This window comes from Aythya marila (genome assembly GCF_965140915.1).
Source record: "Aythya marila genome assembly, contig: HAP1_HAP1_SCAFFOLD_229, whole genome shotgun sequence".
Taxonomy (NCBI): Eukaryota; Metazoa; Chordata; class Aves; order Anseriformes; family Anatidae; genus Aythya; species Aythya marila.
This window is the reverse complement of record NW_028136869.1, coordinates 60454-84006: the sequence shown is the minus strand read 5'-3', so window position 1 is coordinate 84006 and position 23553 is coordinate 60454. Positions and strand designations below refer to the sequence as shown.

The window sequence follows — 23553 nt, the reverse complement described above, 5'->3', positions numbered from 1 at the left end:
GATTCACATGATAACAATTTCTCACCACAAAGCAAAGAAAACTGCTAAGAACCTAATAAAAAAATAAGTTCTATCAGATACTTCAGAGCCCTGAGACATTGGAATTCAAAATCTTCCATTATTTATCTTCTCAAATACATCCTTTCTCAACACAACACTAATTCCAGCAAGAGCTAGATTACTAAATCAATCAAGCCTTATTTGTACCTTCAAGAATAAGCCATTTTGACAAGAACAGGCAGCAGAGAGACAATTTGCTAACATGACTGAAGCTCACTTATCTCCTATACCTTATCCTTCCAAAAACAACTTCCATCAACTAGTAGATTGAAAGCTCTCAGCAAAAACAGATCCTACACATCAAGGTAACTTATTCTAATCCTACAACTAATTTAAAATTAACTTGTCAATTGTTAAATTGGTAATAAACGAAAATCATTAAGAAAACTCAATATAAACCATTTTCCTATATAAAAAAAGGAAAGTACAACTGTGGCTGCAGCTTTATATCTCAGTTTTGATGTGTTTTCTTCCTTTTATGTATTTAAAGATGTTTACGTTAACGATGTAACATCAGGAAAACACATTTCAGCTTATCAGAAGATAACTATTTCAATTTCTAAAATGGAGTACAACTTATTATTTCTTCCTTCTCCTCCACCCCCCCCCAACAAAACCTAACATCCACTAGAAACAGACTCAAAGTAACCTCTATCAGAAACATACTTCAAAAAAAAAAAAAAAATAATTCTCCTTTATTAAAGCATCACCCCAAACTGAAATATTTTTACTAAGTACTACAACCAATTTTTTGCCCATTTTTGCCCAGAAAAGTTGTGGATACCCCATCCCTGGAAGTGTTTAAGGCCAGGTTACATGGGGGCAACCTGGTCTAGTGGAAGGTGTCCCTGCCCAGGGCGGGGGGGGGGGGGGGGAATTAAATGATCTTTAAGGTCCCTTCCAACCCAAACCATTCTATGATTCTATAATTTAACAGTATTTCAGAGACTCCTAAGAGAGTTAACACTGAGCAATTTGAGATCAACACATCATACTACTTGTGTATGTATGTACAGTGCAATCTAACAAGTCTATACCATGCTACAATACTTTAAATTACATACAATTGTTATCTATCAGAGCAGCAGTTTACAGAGTACTTTCTCCAACAAAAACACAAAAAAACACATTTGTTATTAACCCTCATCTTACTCACCGTTGTTAGCCTTTGCCTCATTATCTACATAGTATACAGATAAACCAACAACCTCACCCGACCTCTTTAGAAAAAGAAAGAAAAAAGTGCATCATAATCAGAAAAGAACCAAGAGGACTCGGTAATTTTACTAGAGAAGTGTTAGCAGATTCAGGCAAGACTGATCTTTGATACACATGCACGCACACGCACTAACAAAATGCAAAATATTGTAGCTATACACTGAATACCCATCATACTTATTCCTTAATAGAGTGTTATCATACTCTGTTTAAGCATCAAGCTACCAACCCTCCATCTGGAAATCGGTATTATTACTCACTACCACAATTCTAGAGCACTGCTTTCAAAATATTAAGATTAAATAAAGATGTCTCCATTCCTTTCAAAAAGATTATTTTTATAGCTCTATAAGAGTTAAAATCATGTACAGAAACACGTGCTAAATTTAGTTCCTAACAGAAAAAAAAATCTTAAGAAACAAGGCATGATTTTTACAGAATTTTTTTTTTTTTTTTTTTTTACTAGTCCAACTACCTGTAAGGAGATAGAAAAACAACATCCGTGTATTTCCTCTTTTAAGATACAGAAGTAGAACAGATTACTTCTCAAGCTACCAAAATACACCTAAACAAGGCCATAAAGACTGTGCAAACTCTTTTTCTCCCAATCCAAATACCACAGCCAACTACATGCATGAGTTGCTTCTCCACCTGCCATGCAATCTCCCCACCTTCGTTATACAAAAACAGACCTTCCACTTCCCCTAGATGCCAGGCCACCTTCTTTGCACTGCTTCCCCTTGAGCACTACCCTCCTCGTACCTCATGCCCCACAGTCCCTTCCCCACTTCCATACCCTAAGAAACTTGGGGATATTTTCCTCACAGGGAGTATATCACGGTAAGCCTAACTCCCCTTTCTCCCCTGCACCCCTTCTCCCTTCACAATTCAAAGGACCGTGTCAGCAAACCACACTGACACACACCGACACACACCTCCCACCCCCAGCACTCCCATGCACCTTGCACTCCCCAAATAGATTCCCTTAGGGCGATCCTTTAAACACTAGAGTAAGAGGAGTGAAAATAAACAGCTGTCCTGTTTCCTCCCCTATATTATTTGCCTGTCCAGGGCAAAACAAAGCCTGAACCGCAAGCTAGCGAGGGACACAGACCAAGCCTGTCTCAAACCGTAGCAGGCCCCTCAACCTCAGCATACGCGGACCTGGCATCCGCACTTACTGGCGACAGAAAAGGAACTCAGAGCCTACCCGTAACGGCCACCTCCTCCCGTCCCGTAACACTGCAAAGCTAGACCTGGCCGCCACATTCCTCCTCCTCCCACCACGGCCACTTCCCGCGACCGACTCCACAGGCCCCGCTCTCAGTGAAGGCAGCGCCGCCATGTTGACCCACCTCACACAGCGGCATGACAGACCCTAATGCCATATGAAGCTCAAGGATACCTCCTTCTTTTTCTTCCCACCACCTCCCCCCTTGGGTCTCTCACCTTCATGTCGGGACATCCTAATTTTGAAGCTACAGCCTAGGCCTGTCCCCAGGCTCGCGCTGGGCTGTTCAGGCGTCTCTCCAGCCTAGGTTCCTCCCTAGGCACGAAGCAAACAAGCGACTGAAGCGGGGGGGGGGGGAGGGGGCACAGAGGAGTCTGTTCCGACCGCCCCAGCCTGCTTCACTCTAACTCCCTCCCTCGCGGGGGGAGGAGGGAGAGGGTGGATCCACCAGCGGCGATTTCTTTAGCACCGCGATACAGTGAATCTTAGGCCCCACCGGAACCTAACTACGCCTTCCTTTTCCGCCGCTGTAATCCACACCCCTCTTCCTTCTTCTTCCTGAGTATTCACCCCTGTTTCCTCTTCTACTGCTACAGTGACAACAAACTCCTTGGACTCCTCCTCTTTCTCGTCCTAGGCTCATACTCTTCCAATTCCTTTTCTTCTCTGCCTGCTTTTTAAAATTATTTATCTCTTCATTCCTTCTCTGCCCAATAGCTGATGCCTACTGCATGCAGGAAGGAAGAGGAAATATATAGCCAATAGAAAGGAAGGCTGTGGGATCGAGCGTAGTTTACACGTACTGGATGGGGCTCTCCTATTTGCTCCTCCAAACTAGGAAAGACTGCTGTCTCCAGGTATTCACCTGAGACACATCCTCCTCCACCATTCCAACCTCTGACAGCTCTCTGTGTGCCACAGGAGAGGGAGGGGATGAGTCTCCCCACTCACCCCTGTTTGTAGAACGTGCTACTGTACTGGTGGGGTTGCACCTTTGTGTATGCACAGATTCCTTCCTTGTCCCCTAACAAGGAGTAGCAGGAACCCAATAGCAGCCTTAAGAAAGGGGACAAGTTCAGCATGGTGTTTCATGGTGAAACATGGGATTAGAAATTAGAAAACGATTGATTAAGAATGAATATGTAGGCAACGCTCATTGCTTAATATGTGCTACATTTGCAATGTGCCTGTACTGTGCTTAGGCCTCTAGATAACAGGAGCCCCTGGGACCCCGAGAACCAGATCAAGCCAACCTTATGGTTCTGGCTTTCCCCACAAAGGTTCCTGAAATCAGCAGAAACCAAGGGGACACCATGACTGCCTGGAGACCTAGTCCAGCCATCCAGATCTGAAGGATGCTCCTTTTGATGATGTGGAAATATGGGAGCAGCTACGTCATCAGCGGAAAGCAACATGCTGGGTATGCAGTTACCACTTGCAAAGATGTAATAGAACCTGGACTAAATAACGAGAGCAATTCAGCTGCCTGAAAAGGTAGCAATCATGCACACTGAGGCACACCAGAAGGTGAACTCAGAATTGGAGGAGGGAAATGATCTGGCAGACAGAGAGGCAAAAGAAGCAGCAGAAGGTGAGGTAGCAACTGAGGGAGCCCTGATTCCAGACAGGCAAATTTCCCTTGAAGGTAACCTTGTATATAACAAAAAGGATAGAAAATTAATCGAAAGACAAAAGGGAAAATATAACCAAGAGGGATGGGCTATTACCAAAGAAGGGAAGGGAAGCTAGTCATCCCCTCCAATTTATTGTGGTCGCTGGTAAAGAAAGAACACCGGAAAACACATTGGGGAATAGACGCTTTGTATAACTATCTAATTGGAAAAAATATTGCCAGGAACTTATATGCTGCCATCACTCAAAAATGTGATCTTTGTCTCCAGACTACCCCTAAAAATGCCCCCAGACCAAAACTGTGTCAAATTGTAAAAGGCCATGGGCCTGGGCAACAGTGGCAAATTGACTTTTTTGAACTTCCAAGAAAAGGGGGGTGTTGATATTTACTGGTGTTAACAGATACCTTTTCAGGATGGCCAGAGGCTTTCCCCACTAGGACTGCCAAAGCCTGAGAGGTAACTAAGTCTCTTGTAGAGAAAACTTTGAAACCACAGTGGAAAGGACTATACCAGGTGCTCCTTACAACCTTCACTGCAATTAAGATCAAGGAACAGAGTGCCTGGATTCACCATTCTCAAGTGAAGAAAGCTCCAGAACCCCCTGGAAAGTAACGCCAGGTGACAGTGAACTGAAACTAAAGCTCAGTTGAGTAAAATGAGGACATTATGGTCAGGAGTATTTAGTAATATAGTTAGCAGGAATTTAGTTAACAGAATTGTTTTATTTCTATTGCTTATAAGTTTTAATTGTGATTCAAGAAGGTGTCTCTATGATAATAGAGAATGGTGAGTGGCCTTGGTCCAAAGCCGTAACAACAGAGGATAAGAGCATTAATGGAAAGTTAGCAGTTATGGTTATTTGGTGAACAAATGGTGACCATTTATATACATTATAAGAATGGCAAAAATTAGGGGAAGAGTGGACACACCAAAGAACCGTAGGGGACGGAATTAAAATAGGGTGCTGAATGATTAATGGAACAACTGACGAGAAAGTAACGGGGATTTTAGTAAAACTGATTTCCAAAAGTGGCCAACAAGAAGGTTGTATCTGCCCAGGTAAATCAGATTGCTGGTATAATTTTATATTAACACAGACTGTAGTAATTAGCTGTTTTTGGCTGTACTTCCTACAACAGTGGGACAAAACTAAAACAGCCCCTACAATCATCCTTATTTGCATTGGGAACTAGCCAATGGCAAGTTTCAAAGGTGTTACTGAGATGGGAAAAGGCTGAAGACCAAGACCACAAACTAATAATAGATGCACTTAGTATGGTTCAAGATAACGTATCTTTAGCTCTTTGTTGTATACAAGCACAGTTATGGATGCAGGCAACGGCTGCCTTGATCATTAGGGAAGGAAGTGAAGGCATTTTTCCAGCTGAAGTCCAAAAGACTGTTTGGGACAATGCCAATGATTTTGAGAAGAAGTTCCGATCTTGGCAGACTCCGGTAAATTTTACCTATGATCCCATTGTTAACATGGCTACTGCCTTTGTGCTTACTATAAGTAGTGCCACAGTTTATGTTATCCACCCTATCATTGCACTAGGATTAAACCATGAGGAGACAGTGCTCTATCCTTCGGAGCATAGAACATGGGCATGGATGGAGAATGAGAAATGGCAGTCTGTAAATCTAGAATCATGTGTTACTTGGGAACAACAAGGATTTATTTGTGAAAGCAACACAATTGATGCTCAGGATGTATGTCTTGACACAGAGCAAGGTGTTTGCCACTTTGAAATTCATCCAAATACTAGTCAAAAGACTGTGCATGTATATATTGGTTAAAGCTGTGTGTGTTTAAGAACTGCTTGTGCTTTTGTAGAAGTAGATAAGGAGAACATAACTCTCCCTAGCAAAAATCATTCCAACTTTTGTATTTGTAACTTTGTCAGAATCGTTGGGTGTGATTTTCTATATTTGGCACCAGTGGTATCCCACCAGTTGATCAAGTCTAACAACACAATGTATCGTAAGTTATTACCTACACCTATTGGGATGAACCTCACATTAGTGAAGCAACTAGTTAAACACCAAGACCTGATCAAAATTTTAAAAAGCATTCAGGAAAATGGAGAGAAGACTCTAATCACTGTCCATCATGATACAAAGGAAATAAGCAGAGTTTTGCAAAGAGTAAAACAAGACAAAAATCACAACTGGTGGGATGCACTCTTTGGATGGTCACCAACTGCAACTAGGATTTTGAACACATTGTGTCACCCAATTATTGTTTTACTGATATTAGTTGGTATAAATTTAATATTGTCTTTTGTAATACTCGTTTGGAATTGGAAATTGTTACAATGAATGGCTATATTAGCTTCCTTGATAAAAGTACATGGCAAGGCATTGAGGGGAACATATCATAGAAACTGGGAAGAAGAATTTTTGTGTTAAGTAAAAGAATTTACTAGATTTTCCAGAAAAGGGGGGACTGAAACATGGGATTAGAAATTAGAAAACGATTGATTAAGAATGAATATGTAGGCAACGCTCATTGCTTAATATGTGCTACATTTGCGATGTGCCTGTGCTGCGCTTAGGCCTCCAGATAACAGGAGCCCCTGGGACCCCGAGAACCAGATCAAGCCAACCTTATGGTTCGGACTGTGACCAAGGGCTCAGAGATAAGGAGGACTATTCTTAAAAAGGGATATCAAAAATGCAAGGCCCCTCAGATCCGGAGAATCGGACTAAACCAACCTTATGGCCCAGATAGTGACCAAGGGCTCAGAGAGCATGCACAAGGAGACGAGATGAAAAGTTCAACCCTGATGAAGACATCTTACTTCATCCTCATGACCCTCAGTGCCCACCACCAGAAGGCACCGCGCAAGCGCAGAGGGGAGGAGTTTATGGAAATGACTTCTTGGAGCTAATTTTAATACTAAGCAGGGACAGGTTATGAATATGTATAGGCATACTGGGAAACCTCATGAATATGTAAATATTTACTGCATATAAGCAGAGCAAGTTGCCGTGTTAGGGGCGCATGACTTTGGTGGGACTACCCCCCATGCCGCCCAGCGCTGCATAAACATACCTACTTGTACTGGGTCTGGCTGGAATGTTAACTTTCCCTGCAGCAGCCCATACAGTGCCATACTCTGTACTTGTAGCTGGAACAGCAGTGTTATCACACCAGTGTTGTGTCTACTGCTGAGCAGCAGTGGCACAGCATTGGGCCTTTCTCTAACCCTCCTAGGGGGTGGGCAAAAAGTGAGGAGAGAAACATCACTAGGGCAGCTGACCTAAACCAATCAAAGAGATATTCCATACCATGTGATGTCACACTCAGCAATAAAAGGTGGAAACAGGAAGAAGAGGGGAGGGATGGGCTCTTGTTGGGAAAACGTCGGTCCTCCTCTCGAACACCGGCTGCGTGCGTTGAGGCCTTGCTTCAAGGACGTGGTCAATCATCACTCATTTGTGGGAAGTAGAGAGTAATTTCTTTCCTCTGCACTTCCATATAGCCTTCATTTATTTTGTTTGTTTGTTTTCCTCCCTTCTTTATATTTTCCCTTTTCCCCTCCCTTTTCCCCTTTCCCTTTTATTTCCCCTTAGTTAAATTGTTTAGTTCATGGTAGTCTTTATTTAATTATTATAATTATTTCCCTTTAATTAAATTATCCTTATCTCAACCCGTGAGTTGTTCTTTGCTTTACTTCTCCCCCTCCTCATCTAAAGGAGGGGGAGTGAGAGAGCGGTTGTGTGGTTTAGCTGCCCAGCACGGTAAAACCACCACACTACTTTACAATCTTACTGATTGTGGAGTCAGCTTTCCGTGATTCAATGGTACTTCCCATTGCTGCTTGTTGGGAATTGGCATAATTGTTCGATCTAAGCTTGCTTTAAGCAACCAGGGTAGGCCTTAGAAATCTCAGGGCCTGCTGTAGCTGAGCAAACCAAGCTGCCAGAGTAACTGTGAGAAGCTCCCACTGCAATGACTCCCACATCACCCAATTAAGGAACTCAGATAATATTGTTATCAGCAGCTGGCCTCAAGGACTAGGTCTACGTGGCCGTTAAGCACAAAGGGGGTTGTTTTCCTAACTTCTAATCAAAAAGGGGGGTTCTTTTCTTGCAGGTGGTGTTATTTTCTTAACGGTTTGTCTGAGTGCTTTTGACCAATAATCTTGTGTGAAACACTGTCCACCCCTGTAAAATTCACTATAAAAGTTGGGCGATTTGGGCAATAAAATGGTGAAGCATGATCTGACTCTGCTGGTGTCTGTCGTGCTTTTGTCCGTGCTTCGCAACAAATGGCGCCCGAACAGGCTGAGACCTGAACTGGACCTGAACAGGACATCGCAGCGGGAGACCTGAACAGGGCCTGAACAGGACATCGCAGCGGGACAGACATCGCACCGGAGCAGGACATCGCAGCACCGGAGCAGACATCGCAGCCGAGCACGGACATCGCAGCGGCGCCGGGGCGAACATCGCAGCGCAGCGGGACACCAGCGCAGCGGGACACCAGCGGCGCCGGCACATCCGAACGCAGGTAGAGCAGGAGACCAGCGGCGTTGGGACCAGCGGCGCCGGGCGCCGGGACATCGGCGCGGCGCCGGGACCAGTGCCGCCGGGGACCAGCGGCGCCGCGACATCACAGCGCCGAGACTGAGACATCGGAGCGGCGCGGGACATCGGAGTGGACATCGGAGCGGACATCACACCGGCGCTGCACCTGACCAGACACCGAGCCGCAAACACTGTACAAAGGACTCACGGTAAGACACGGGGAAAGGAAACCGTGGGGAGCGTGGGAAAAGATCCGCGGGGAAGCGCGGGAAACGGAACCGCGCAGGGACGCGGGAAAAGGAGCCGCGGAAAACGCGGGACATTGAAATAATCGCGGTGCGATGCGGGACATCCGAGATGGAGTTGCTACGGGAGACCAGAGGCGTCAGTGGACAACGGTAGTCGACTCTCACCGTGTGGCGAGTCGGCACAGAGCAGAGGGGCGGACATCAGGACCCTGCAGCCTGTCTGACGTAACCATGGAGGCAGCAGCGGCTGTGCTGCTTCTCTCTGGCATTCTTTGTATAAGAGGGTTATCTTGCACTGCAAAAAAGACTATTTCTCCCCAGATCGGTGTTATAACTATGTTTCTGGATAACATTCCGTGGGGTTGCCACATTCTACGGATTACTAATGACGACTTAGCTCTATTGCGGGGCAGGAGTGCAGAGACGCAGATTACACTGCCAAATGACCACCAGCAGGCTCTTTCACAAACAGCTTCTAAGGTTGCAGCTGGCACTGCCTGCAGCCGTATAGCGGACGTTACACTCTCTTTCCTAACTAGTAATCATGTGTCTCATCCATTTGTGGTGAATGGTCAGTGGCAAAAAGAAAAGGGGGAGAGTAAGGGGCGACAAAGACAGAAACGGTACCAGGAGGATGCCACTGACACTAACAGCACGGGTAATAGGAGTAGTATAAGTGACACAGGTGCAGGGCGGCGGCGGGCGCTGCCGTGCTGTGGGGCGCTTTGCCTGCTGCTTGCCCTCACCTGACTGTGCACTGCCGCCGACAGTGTTAGAGCAAAATGTGAAGACTGCTCAGATGGCAGTGATGAGAGTGCTCGTGTGAAGAAGACGTGTGCTGAATCTGACTTTGTGTGCAACAGTGGTCAGTGTGTGCCAAACAGATGGCAGTGTGATGGGGATCCAGACTGTGAAGATAGGTCTGACGAAAGTTCTGAGCTGTGTCATATGAGAGCATGCCGGGTAAATGAAATCAGCTGTGGTCCTCAGTCAACCCAGTGTATCCCAGTGTCCTGGAAATGTGATGGTGAAAAAGACTGTGACAGAGATCCTGATTGCAAGGATGGAAGTGATGAAATTAACTGCCCTTCTCGGACCTGCAGGCCAGACCAGTTCAGATGTGAAGATGGGAACTGTGTCCATGGGAGTAGGCAGTGCGGTGGTGTGAGAGACTGTCTGGATAGCACTGATGAAGCAAACTGTAACAATGTTATTCAGTGCTCTGGACCTGGCAAATTCAAGTGCAGAAGTGGAGAATGCATAGATATCAATAAAGTGTGTAACCAGCAGAGAGACTGCAAGGACTGGGGTGATGAGCCCCTGAAGGAATGCATCATAAATGAATGTGACTGTCCAGCTGGGTTTGAGTTTGTAGACAAGAGAAACTGTGGAGATATTGATGAATGTCAAAACCCTGGTATCTGTAGTCAAATCTGTATCAACCTGAAAGGTGGCTACGAATGTGAATGTAGCCGTGGATATCAGATGAATTCTGCTACAGGAACCTGGAAAGGGCCATACAGGTATAGAAATACAAATAACACCTGTGATTACAATGACGCTGCTAAGCAGGGTTTAGGGGCTTATAGCATGGAGACAAGGGGTAACAACTACAGTGTTTGGAACAATTGTACAGCTTTGGCCTTACCTCCTGATGTTTTTCTGATTTGTGGTGATAGGGCCTGGCAAGGTATCCCTGCAAATGCTATCAGATGTCCATGTTACTTAGATAAACTCATTGTATTTGCTCCTAGCTTGTTACAGTTGTGTGAGATCACCAGACATAAATGGGCATTGCTTGCACCGGATTGCAATGATAATGTTGAATTGTGTGGGGTTGCAGCTAGAGCGGCATTGGCAATTTTAGTGCCTGGAGTGGCATCTGCAGCCGCACGTAACAACTGCTTGGCTGTGGGGATCGGCTGTGGTGTGGACGCCCCTAGGTGCACCCTGAGCGTTTTGTTCGGAGGGGACTCCACTCTCAGCTGCTCACCGCAGGAGCAGACAAAGATCTCCTGAAGCTGCAGACAAACAGTATGTTTTCAGCTGCTGGAGGGATACTAACTGGAGTGTTAATAATTGTGTGTGTTATTCTTAAATGTCCAGGTATTTTGTGTTGAAAGTATTTGTGTAAGGGTAAGGTTTTAAAACAAAGTGTTGCAAGTCATTTCACGAGGAACACAATGAGAGACAATACTTGTTTGTTTGCTTATCATTCTAAATTATGTTCTTGTGGTATGATTGAGAGTGAGATGTGCCAGAGGCCTCTGGGTGTGCGATTGTGCTCTGTATGTGTGATTGTACTGTGTGAATGAGAGCGCGCTTTTGCCATAGTGCAGGTTATTGCCATAGTGCAGGTTTGCCATAGTGCAGGTTATTGCCTTAGTGCAGGTTTGCCACAGTGCAGATTATTGCCTTAGTGCAGGTTATTGCCATAGTGCAGGATTCCGGAATATGGCCCTAGTACAGGTTATCGTTGCCATAGTGCAGGATTCCGGAATATAGCCATAGTTCAGGTTATTGTTGCCATAGTGCAGGATTCCGGAATATAACCATAGTACAGGTTATTGTTGCCATAGTGCAGGATTCCGGAATATAGCCTTAGTACAGGTTATTGTTGCCACAGTGCAGGATCCCGGGATATAACCATAGGGCAGGCTAAAAGCATAGGAAATTGGTGCCGGCAAAAATCAGAAGAAATGGATTTATTACAGCGCTGTTAGAAAAACGGGGAGTCAATTGTAAGCAACTAGCAGGGCTAGTTGTGATCGGTTGAGCAAAATCAAGTTTCACTAGTACGGAGTCATTGTTTGAAGTAGCCACTTGGAGAAATTTAAGGGAATGTACTGTTTAGACCTTTTCAACTCACAAATTCATTACTTTCCTGAAAGAGCACATGAGAAAGAGTCAATATGGTATCAATCCTTTCAATCAATGGTTCACTGATTTGTTTGAAACAATGCATAGATGGTTACTGGGATTAGTCAAAGGGGGATTAAGGATTCTGTTCATTGTGGTGTCAATCATCATTACACATAGTATTATGTTAAATGTGGTTAAAGGGTTACTTGCAAAATGTTATAGGGATTTTGAAGTGGTGCCGGGAACAGGTACCCAGTGGATCACTGCAAAGTGGACTGAAGCAGTTTTAGAATCTGCACACGCTGAAGACGACCATGAAGAGGTTCCTGATAATCATTCTGACAATGACGTGGGCTGTGACACCCTTTGATCACCATCAAGTGATTAGGTTTAAGTGTGTTACTATTAGATTGTGTTACCATTAAATGCTTACAGTAATTATAGTATTATTAGGGTTAAGTTATATAGTTGTGTTATATTGTATATTTGACACCTACTGTAAAACCAAGTACTGCCTGTACTAAAAGAAAACGGGGGAATTGTTGGGAATTGGCATAATTGTTCGATCTAAGCTTGCTTTAAGCAACCAGGGTAGGCCTTAGAAATCTCAGGGCCTGCTGTAGTTGAGCAAACCAAGCTGCCAGAGTAACTGTGAGAAGCTCCCACTGCAATGACTCCCACATCACCCAATTAAGGAACTCAGATAATATTGTTATCAGCAGCTGGCCTCAAGGACTAGGTCTACGTGGCCGTTAAGCACAAAGGGGGTTGTTTTCCTAACTTCTAATCAAAAAGGGGGGTTCTTTTCTTGCAGGTGGTGTTATTTTCTTAACGGTTTGTCTGAGTGCTTTTGACCAATAATCTTGTGTGAAACACTGTCCACCCCTGTAAAATTCACTATAAAAGTTGGGCGATTTGGGCAATAAAATGGTGAAGCATGATCTGACTCTGCTGGTGTCTGTTGTGCTTTCGTCCGTGCTTTGCAACAGCTGCTCCTTTCCAATGTGGCTTGCAAAGCCTTCTTTGTAATATGGGAGGTGCAGCACTGAATCTGACACATGCCCTGATGCTTTCTGCCCCATCCCAGCTGTCTGACTCGCAGTGCTGGGGGTACTCTGATAAATTCTAAATCAGACAGGAAAGGAAAATGTCAGCCTGCCTGCAACGGGTGCCATATTGCCTATGTGTGGGTTTTACCTAGTTTTGATAAGACTCAGTATTTCTCCTTAGGTTGCAAAATGTTGAGAGTTGAAGAGGGGGCGACCCTGGGGCTGACTTGCAAAAAACGGACTCCACAATCAATAAGATTGTAAAGTAAGTATGTTTATTCAGCACTGGGCAGCATGGGGGGTAGTCCCACCAAAGTTGTGCACACCTGATGCAGCAACTTGCCTTGGTTTTATGCAGTAAAGAGTTACATATGCATGAAGTTTCACAATATGCCTATACATATTCATAACCTATCCCTGCTTCGTATTAAAATTAGTTCCAAGGAGTCATTTCTGTAAACTCCTCCCATCTGCGCTTATGCAGTGTGTCCTAGTGGTGGTCATCGGGGGTCGTGGGGACGAAGATTGATGACTCTTCCTCGTCACCGCTAGTTGACCTCTTGTCTTTGCGCAGACTCAGTTGCTCCTTGGCTCTTGTCCATCCGCAGGACCAGTTTCTACCAGTTTCTTAAGATAGGCTCACACTCTTATTAGGAGACTGACCTTGGTGAGGGGCCCAAGGCTTCTTGCTTTAGTTAATTAGCACAATGCACCATAGTTAGCAAAGACACTAGTAGCATCCTAGTTTAATGCCGTCAGCGCTCTATTGCTACTTGATAAGATTCTCTTAACTCCCTCTCTCAGGACCACAGTAACATACTGATTTGTCATAGGTGAATTAAGCCATGTTATCAGGATATTACCATACATTTTGTGCATCCTGTTATTTTATTTCCTTTCCCTCTTTTGAAAAAAGACATTGGTTTAGAAAAAAATTGTAAAGATAAAACACCTATCATGGGAGGAGGGTGAGGTATTATTCCTCCATATTCCTCTGCAAAGCCTTTCTACCCTTAAGCAGATCAACACCCCTGCCCAACTTGGCGTCATCTGCAAACTTAATGAGGGTGCACTTGATCCCCTCATCATGATCACTGAAAAAATGTTAAACAAAACTGGACCCAATACTGAGCCCTGGGGGAAGCCAGTTGTGACTGTCTGCCAATCAGATTTAACTCCATTCACAGTGACCCTTTAGGTACAGCTATAGACTTTTTTTTTTCTTTTAACCCAGCAAACAGTACATTTGTCCAAGCTGTAATTAGCCACCTTCTCTAGGAGAATGCTGTGGGAAAGAGCTAAAGCACAAGTAAACAGTATTAACGGCCTTTTCCTCATTCACTAAGCGTGTTTTCTTATAGAAGTCATTAGCTCTTGTTCCTGGAACCTTGAATAATTTTCTTTGAAAGCTTCTAAGCAAACACACCTTTGCATTAGGGTACATTATATAATACTAAAAATGCTTTTGCTATGGTTTAAACTGGCAGGAAGCTAACGACTACACAGCCATTTGCTCACCTGCCTCCTCCATAAGATGGGGGAGAGAACTGAAAAAAAATGCAAGAACTTGTGAGTTGAGATAAGGACACTAATAAGAAAGGAGAAAAAAAAAAAACAAAAAACAGAGGAAATGACAAGTGATGCACGAGACAGTTTCTTGGCAGCAGCTGACCAATGTACAGCAAGTTGCTGAGCAGTGGTTCCCCCACCCCCCATATCCACAGGGTATGGAATATTCCCTTGGATGGTTTGGGAATCTGGAGAGGTCCCAGTCGACTGGAAGCTGGCAAATGTTGTCCCGGTCTTCAAGAAGAGCAAGAAAGAAGACCCTGGGAATTACAGGCCTGTCAGTCTCACTTTAGTGCCTGATATAATTCCTATTTCAATAACTCCTAGAATAGGAGTTATTGAAAAACACCTGAAGGACAAACACAGCCATCAGTCACAGCCAACATGGGTTTGTGAGGGGAAAGTCCTGTTTAACAAATTTCCTTTCATGTCTGTAGTGGGTTTACGTGGCAAGGTTTTGGTAGCAGGGGGCCATAGGGGTGGCTTCTGTGAGAAGGATCTAGAAGCTGCCCCATGTTTGGTAAGGGCCCCACTGCTGACCAGAGCCAAGCCAATAAGCGATGTTATTTTGCGCCTCTGTGAGAGCATATTTAAGACAGGGGAAAAAAACGCTGCGCCACACAGCAGCTGGGAGAGTGAGAGGAGTGAGGAACAGCCTTGCAGGCGCCAAGGTCAGTGAAGAAGGAGGGGGAGAGGTGCTCCAGGCGCCGGAGCAGAAGTCCCCTACGGCCTGTGGTGAGGACCATGGTGAAGCAGGCTGTCCCCCTGCGGCCCATGGAGTACCACGGTGGAGCAGGGTTCCGTGCTGCAGCCCATGGAGGAGACCACGGTGGAGCAGGTGGACCTGCACCAACAGAGGCTGCCCCCTGTGGAAGACCCCTGCCAGAGCAGATTCCAAGCCGGACCTGTAGCCCGTGGAGAGGAGACCATGCAGGAGCAGGTGACCTGGCAGGAGCTGCTGCCCGTGGGGGACCCAGGTTGGAGCAGTTTTCTCCTGAGGGATGGACCTCATGGTACTGGATTCTGCACCTGGGATGCAGCAATCTTGGATATACGTAAAGACTGGAGGATGTGAGGCTGGAGAGCAGCCCCATGGAAAGGGATCTCGAGGTTTTGGTAGATGGCAAGTTGAATATGAGTCAACAGTGTGCCCTGGCAGCCAAAAGGGCCAATTATATCCTGGGGGGCATCAGGCACGGCATTACTAGCATGTTGAGGGAAATGATTGTCCCACTCTACTCTGCGCTGTTGTGGCCTCGAGTACTTTGTACAGTTCTGGGCACCATGATATACGACAGACATAAAACTATTAGAGAGTGTCCAGAGGAGGGCTATGAAGATGGTGAAGGATTGTCCTAGTTTTGGTTAGGATAGAGTTAATTTTCCTCCTAGTAGGTGGTATGGTGCTGTGTTTGGGATTTAGGATGAGAATAATATTGATATCACACTGAATCACAGAATCATCTAGGTTGGAAGAGACCTCCAAGATCACCTAGTCCAACCTCTGACCTAACACTAACCAGTCCTCCACTAAACCATATCACTAAGCTCTACATCTAAACGTCTTTAAAAGACCTCCAGGGATGGTGACTCCACCACTTCCCTGGGCAGCCTATTCCAATGCCTAACAACCCTCTCAGTAAAGAAGTTCTTCCTAATATCCAACCAAAAACACCCCTGGCTCACCTTTAGCCCATTCCTCCTCGTCCTGTCACCAAGCACGTGGGAGAATAGACCAATCCCCACCTCACTACAGCCTCCTTTCAGGTACCTGTAGAGAGCGATAAGGTTGCCCATGAGCCTCCTCTTCTCCAGGCTAAACAACCCCAGACTTGTTCTTCAGACCTCTCACCAGTTTCACTGCCCTTCTCTGGACTCACTCAAGCACTTCGATGTCCTTCTTGTAGTGAGGGGCCCAAAACTGAACACAGTATTTGGGGTGCGGCCTCACCAGAGCCAAGTACACGGGGACAATCACTTCCCTAGACCTGCTGGCCACACTGCTTCTTATACAAGCCAGGATGCTGTTGGTCTTCTTGGCCACCTGAGCACACTGCTGGCTCATATTCAGCCAACTATCAACCAATACTCCCAGGTCCTTCTCTGCAATGCAGCTTTCCAGCCACTCATCTCCTAGCCTGTATTTCTGCTTGGGTTTGTTGTGCCCCAAGTTTTGATTGTTGCAGAGCTGTGCTTACACTAAGCCAAGGACTTTTCAGCTTCTCACACTGTCCTGCAGGCTGGGGGTGAAGCAGGAGCTGGGAGGGGACAGACCCTGGACAGCTGACCAAACCGGCCAAAGGGGTATTCCATACCATCTGAAGTCATGCTGAACAATTAATATGGGGGTGCTGGCCGGGGTGGTGGGACTGGCTGCTCAGGATAGGCTGGGCATCGGTCAGCGGGTGGTGAGCAATTGCATTGTTGTGGTGGTTTTACCGTGCTGGGCAGCTAAACCCCACAACCGCTTTCTCACTCCCCCTCCTTTAGATGAGGAGGGGGAGAAGTAAAGCAAAGAACAACTCACGGGTTGAGATAAGGATAATTTAATTAAAGGGAAATAATTATAATAATTAAATAAAGACTACCATGAACTAAACAATTTAACTAAGGGGAAATAAAAGGGAAAGGGGAAAAAGGGAGGAAAACAAACAAACAAAATAAATGAAAGCTATATGGAAGTGCAGAGGAAAGAAATTACTCTCTACTTCCCACAAATGAGCGATGATTGACCACGTCCTTGAAGCAAGGCCTCAACGCACGCAGCCGGTGTTCGAGAGGAGGACCGATGTCTTCTCAACGAGAGCCCACCCCTCCCCTCTTCTTCCTGTTTCCACCTTTTATTGCTGAGTGTGACACCACATGGTATGGAATATCCCTTTGATTGGTTTAGGTCAGCTGCCCTAGTGATGTTTCTCTCCTCACTTTTTGCCCACCCCCTAGGAGGGTTAGAGAAAGGCCCAATGCTGTGCCACTGCTGCTCAGCAGTAGACACAACACTGGTGTGATAACACTGCTGTTCCAGCTACAAGTACAGAGTACGGCACTGTATGGGCTGCTGCCGGGAAAGTTAACATTCCAGCCAGACCCAGTACAATTGTGCATCACTTGTTTCGTACACATTATTAGTAGTAGTGCTATTATCATTATTATTATTTTCCTTTGTTTTCTGTCCTAATAAACTTTATCTCAACCCACAGGCTTTCATTTCTTTCTAATTCTCTCCCCCATCTCAGAGAGGGAGGGGGGAAGGTGAGCAAATGGCTGTGTGGTGCTTGGTTGCCAGCTGGGTTAAACCACAACTAGGGTCTAGAGGGCAAGACCTATGAGGAGTGGCTGAAGTCACTTGGTTTGTTTGGCCTAGAGAGGAGGAGACTGAGGGTCTTCCTCGAGGGGGAGTGGAGGGGGAGGTGCTGATCTCTTCTCTCTGACTAGTGATAGGACCCGAGGGAATGGCATGAAGCTGTGATGAGGAGGTTCAGGCAGGAAAAGGTTCTTCATTGAGAGGGTGGTTGTGCACTGGAACAGGCTCCCGAGGGAAGTGGTCAAGCCTGCCAGAGTTCAAGAAGTGTTTGGACAATGCTTTCAGAAATATGGTTTGATTTTTGGGTGGTCCTGTGTGGAGCCAGGAGTTGGACTCAATGATCCTTGTGGGTTGAGTTCCTTCCAGCTCAGGATATTCTATGATTCTAAATGCTGGTACCAAGTGGGAGCTTCCTGCAGGGTCCTCTGTTACAATGAGCTGGCTAAGTTTTCCCCACAGCCAAGGGATATGTGCAGCACAACACAGGCCTGGGCCTACTCAGGCTAACTGTTATGTGGATCAGTAACTCCTTGATGTACAAGAGTCCTACAGTTAGGATCACTACATTGCATGTTCTTTTGAAATTGGCATTTTGTTCTAGATATCCATTTTAGTGGATAGTGTTGCCTGTGTCTTGCAGCACAGCGTAAAGCCTGTAAACTGCCCTAGTAATCCAGCATGGTCATCCTGGCGGTTTGCATCTTGGGCATGGGGGCTTCTTGTTTCAGCTCACAGGACTGGTATCTTTGCCTGGAGCAGGGGTTACATGGATGCCCCTCAAGTAGTAGCCTCCTTGGAGGGACCCATAGCCTTTGTGCATGCTCAAACTTATTTGTGTCTCCAGTTCTCCTTCCGGTTCTTTTGGTACACCCCATTCTCTTAAACTTTCCTTTCCATCCCAAACATTTTAGGGCTTGTTCAACAGACTTCTCTAGTGGCATGACCCAAATCTGTTTTTTTTGTTTTGTTTTGTTTTGTTTTGTTTTCCTCTTATTTAATTACTTTCTGTTCACATTTAATTATTTTATAATATTTTAGCAAAGAACAGTTTATAAATTTTATAAATGTATATATTTATATGCAAATATATTTACATAATATTCATTTTGCAAAAAGGGATGCAGCAGGACTAGGAGTTAGAGAGGGAACAGCCTCACCCCAGAGCAGCAGGCACTTGAGCATGCCTTCGACTTATTATTTAGGTACTCCTTAGGTGGCACCACAACCCCCCTGACCCCCTGGGAACATTTGAGCCATTTGCTCACTCCCCCGACCCACAGTGGGGTGGGGGAGAGAACCACAAAAAGGTAAAACTTGGGGTTTGAGATAAAGACAGTTTAATAGGACAGAAAAGGAAGGGGAAATATTAATAATTATAATAATAAAAGAATATACAAAGCAAGTGATGAACGGTGCAGTTGCTCGCCACCTGCTGACCAATGCCCAGCTGGTGCCCGAGCAGCGGCAGCCCCCTCCCCCCCCCCAGCTCCCCCGAGTTTTATTGTTGAGCATGTCATGTGGAATATCCCTTTGGCCAGTTCGGGTCAGCTGTTGTGGTTCTGTCCCCTCACAGCTTCTTGTGCACCCCCAGCCTCCTCTCTGGCAGGGAAGTTTAAGAAGCAGAAAAGTCCTTGACTTAGTGTAAGCAATGTTCAGCACCAACTAAAACATTGGTGTGTTATCAACATTATTGTCATCCTAAATCCAAAAGACAGAACCATACCATCCACTACGAAGAAAAATAACTCTATCCCGGCTGAAACCAGGACAATATCCACCCCATATTCTATGCTATCTCAGGTCTTACACATCCCAATATGTCCCCATTAATCGCCCTCACCCTTTCCGTCCTTGGATGTACACAGATATCATTCCCTTAGTCCATAGAACATCCCTTTAAAATGCCTGTTGTGCTTATTTAGTCCATGACTTTGGGCTCCCTCTGTCATAATGATCCTTATAGGCATTAGAGGTGTTACGTGGTAGTGCTTTGTTGTAGGCTGAAGCCAGTTCTGGTTGCATTGCCCCAATACTTGACAGAACATCTCTTGATGGCCTGAGGTGTCATGGGCCCACTGAGCTATAAAAAACTTACCCTTAGATTTCCAGTCCATATCCACCTGAGCCACTTCAATTCTAGCAGCCGGATCCACCTGCTGGTTGTTTTTTGATGTTCTTCAGTGGCCTGACTCTGGCCTTCACTTCTGCAAATTGGATCAATTCACCTTCTCCTTCAGCAGCTTCTGCAACTTGTCTTGTGGGACTCCGTACAGCAGCCTTCCACCTCTGATTCTTTTCCACAATACAACAGGACCCACCAGTGAGCAGGTCATACTACTTCTCATATTCTGGTAGTTTATTTATACAGTGGGGCCTCTTCAGCATGCATCTTCTCCTCCTCTGGTGATATTTCAAAGTCCCTGCCCTCTGGATGGTCTACGATCGCGTACAAAGTTCACAGAATCACAGAATCATCTAGGTTGGAAGAGACCTCCAAGATCACCTAGTCCAACCTCTGACCTAACACTAACCAGTCCTCCACTAAACCATATCACTAAGCTCTACATCTAAACGTCTTTAAAAGACCTCCAGGGATGGTGACTCCACCACTTCCCTGGGCAGCCTATTCCAATGCCTAACAACCCTCTCAGTAAAGAAGTTCTTCCTAATATCCAACCTAAACCTCCCCTGGTGCAACTTTAGCCCATTCCTCCTCGTCCTGTCACCAGGCACGTGGGAGAATAGACCAACCCCCACCTCGCTACAGCCTCCTTTCAGGTACCTGTAGAGTGCCATAAGGTTGCCCCTGGGGTTTCCAATTTGAGCCTGTTGTGTGATCAGTGCAACCCACTTCCTCTGTAACATCAGTTGCATCATAGAGGGGACCCTTCCTTTGAACATCCAGCCCAGCACCGTCAGTCGGGGTGCCAAGAGGAGCTGTGCTTCAGTACTAACCACTTCCGAAGCAGCTTGAACTCCTTCATATACTGCCAGTATCTCTCAATTGAGGTATAGCAGGCCTTGGATCCTCTGCATCCCTGTCTCCAAAACCCTAGGGGTCACCCTCAAGTCTCCTCTGGCTCTTTCTGCCAGAGTCTCTGGCTAGGGCCATTCTCCCTGGCTGCAGTGTAGAGCACTTTTTTTTTTTTTACATTTTGTCCTGCCCAGACTGGCCCAAGGGCTACTGTTTCATTTGTTCAAAGGCTTGTTGTTGTTCAGGGACCCATCTGAAATGGTTCTTCTTCTGGGTCACTTGAAAGAGAAATCAGATTGTAATTTGGATTGTGCATTCTCAAAAAAACCATGACGCCTAAAAAAGTTTGTGTTTCCTTTTTTGCTAGTTGGTGGAGACACAGCTGTTACTTTACTGATCACAGCCATTGGGATCTGACTACGTCCATCTTGGCATTTTATTCCTAAAACTGGATCTTTCGTGCAGGTCCTTTGACCTTACTTTGTTTTATGGCAAAGCCAGCCTTCAGAAGGATTTGGGCTATTTTCTTCCCTTTCTCAAAAACTTCTTCTGTTGTGTTGCCCCACACAATGATGTCATCAACATACTGCAGGTGTTCAGGAGCTTCCCCCTGTTCAAGTGCAGTCTGGATCAGTCCATGGCAAATGGTAGGGCTGTGTTTCCACCCCTGGGGCAGTTGATTTCATCGGTCATGAGTGGTGCTCCCCAGAGGTCGATGTTGGGGCCCATCATTAAGGCCCCCTTAATACTTTTATTGATGATTTGGATGAGGAAATTGAGCGCACCCTCAGTAAGTTTGCAGACAACACCAAGTTGGGGGGAAGTGTCGATCTCCCGGGGGATAGGAAGGCCCTGCAGAGGGACCTGCTCAGGTTGGACTGATGAGCAGAGGCCAATGGGATGAGGTTCAACGTGGCTAAGTGCCGAGTCCTGCACTTTGGCCACAAGAATCCCATTTAACGCTTCAGGATTGGGGCAGAGTGGATGGAGAGCTGTGCAGAGGAAAAGGATCTGCGGGTGTTGGTTGATGCTTGCTTGAACATGAGCCAGCAGTGTGCCCAGGTGGCCAAGAAGGCCAACGGCATCCTGGCTTGTATCAGGAATAGTGTAGCCAGCAGGACCAGGGAGGTGATCGTCCTCCTGTGAGAAATATCTCAATATATATATATTTTTTTTCAGACAGTTGGTTGATAGCAAGCTGAATATGAGCCAGCAGCGTGTCCTGGCAGCCAGGAGGGCCAACCGTATCCTGGGGTGCATCAAGCTCAGCATTTCTAGTCGGGCAAGGGAAGTGATTGTCCCGCTCTACTCTGCACTGGTGAGGCCTCACCTCGAGTACTGTGTGCAGTTCTGGGCACCAGAGTACAAAAAGGATGTGAAACTATTGGAGAGTGTCCAAAGAAGGGCTACTAAGAAGGTGAAGGGCCTAGAGAGGAAGATGTACGAGGAGCAGCTGAGGTCACTTGGCCTGTTCAGGCTGGAAAAGAGGAGGCTAGGGGGAGACCTCGTTGCGGTCTACAACTTCCTCGCAAGGGGGAGCGGAGGGGCAGGCTCCAATCTATTCTCTCTGGTGACCAGTGATAGGACCCAAGGGAATGGAGTCAAGCTGCAACAGGGGAGGTTCAGGCTGGATATCAGGAAGAGATTCTTCACTGAAAGGGTTGTCACGCACTGGAACAGGCTCCTCAGGGAAGTAGTCACGGCACCAAGCCTGTCGGAGTTTAAGAAGCATTTGGACTGTGCTCTTAGTCATATGGTCTGAATTTTTGGATAGACCTGTGTGGAGCCAGGAGTTGGACTCAATGATTCTTATGGGTCCCTTCCAACTCGGCATATTCTATGGTCATCTAGACCAACCCTCTGCCATGGACAGGGGCACCTTCCACTAGATCAGGTTGCTCAAAGCCCCATCCAACCTGGCCTTGAGCACCTCCAGGGATGGGGCATCTACTAATTCTCTGGGAAACCTGTTACAGTGCCTTGGCACCCTCAGAGTAAAGAATGTCTTCCTTATATCTAATCTAAACTTATCCTCTTTTACTTTAAAGCCTTGAGGCCCTCCTCTGGACTTGTTCTAATATGTCCATGTCCTTCTTGTGCTGGGGGCCCCAGAGCTGGATGCAGTGGTCCAGGTGGGGTCGCACAAGAGCAGAGTAGAGGGGGAGAATCACCTCCCTTGACCTGCTGGCCATGCTTCTTTTGATGCAGCCTAGGATACAGTTGGCTTTCTGGGCTGCAAGCACACATTGCTGGCTCATGTTGAGCTTCTCATCAACCAAGACCCTCAGGTCCTTTCATTGGGGCTGCTTTCAATCCATTTTCTGCCCAGCTTGTATTTGTGTTTAGGATTGCCCCAGCCCAGGTGCAGGATCTTGTACTTGGCCTTGTTGAACTTCATGAGGTTTGAACAGACCCACTTCTTAAGCCTGTCAAAGTCCTTCTATGATGGTATCCTTTCCTTTCAGTATGTCAACCGTACCACACAGCTTGGTGTCATTGGCAAACCTGCTTGAGGGTGCATTCAATCTCACTGTCCATATCACCAACAAAGATGTTAAACAGCGCCGGTCCCATTGCTGACCCCTGAGGAACACCGCTCGTTACTGATCTCCACCTGGACATTGACCTATTGACAGCAACTCTTTGAGTGAGAACATCCACCCAATTCCTTACCCACCAAGTGGTCCGTCCTTCAAATCCATGTCTCTCCAATTTAGAGACAATGATGTTGTGTGGGACAGCGTCACATGCTTTGCACAATCCAAGTAGATGATGGCAGTTGCTCTTCCCTTATCTGCCAATGCCGTAATCCCATCATAGAAGGCCACCAGATTTGTCAGGCATGATCTGCCCTTAGTGAAGCCATGTTGG

General features: G+C 46.1%; 1 protein-coding gene across 1 annotated transcript in view; it reads right to left on the bottom strand.

Annotated features, from left to right (window-relative positions):
• Window positions 1–2905, bottom strand: part of LOC309891415 (E3 ubiquitin-protein ligase KCMF1-like) — a 133919-nt gene extending 131014 nt beyond the window's left edge. The window contains exon 1 of the mRNA XM_082785786.1: window positions 2728–2905. Within this exon, the coding sequence (XP_082641912.1) occupies window positions 2728–2743 (16 nt within the window). The 5' untranslated portion in view covers window positions 2744–2905. The remainder of the gene's footprint in view (window positions 1–2727) is intronic.
• Between the last annotated feature and the right edge of the window lie 20648 nt (window positions 2906–23553).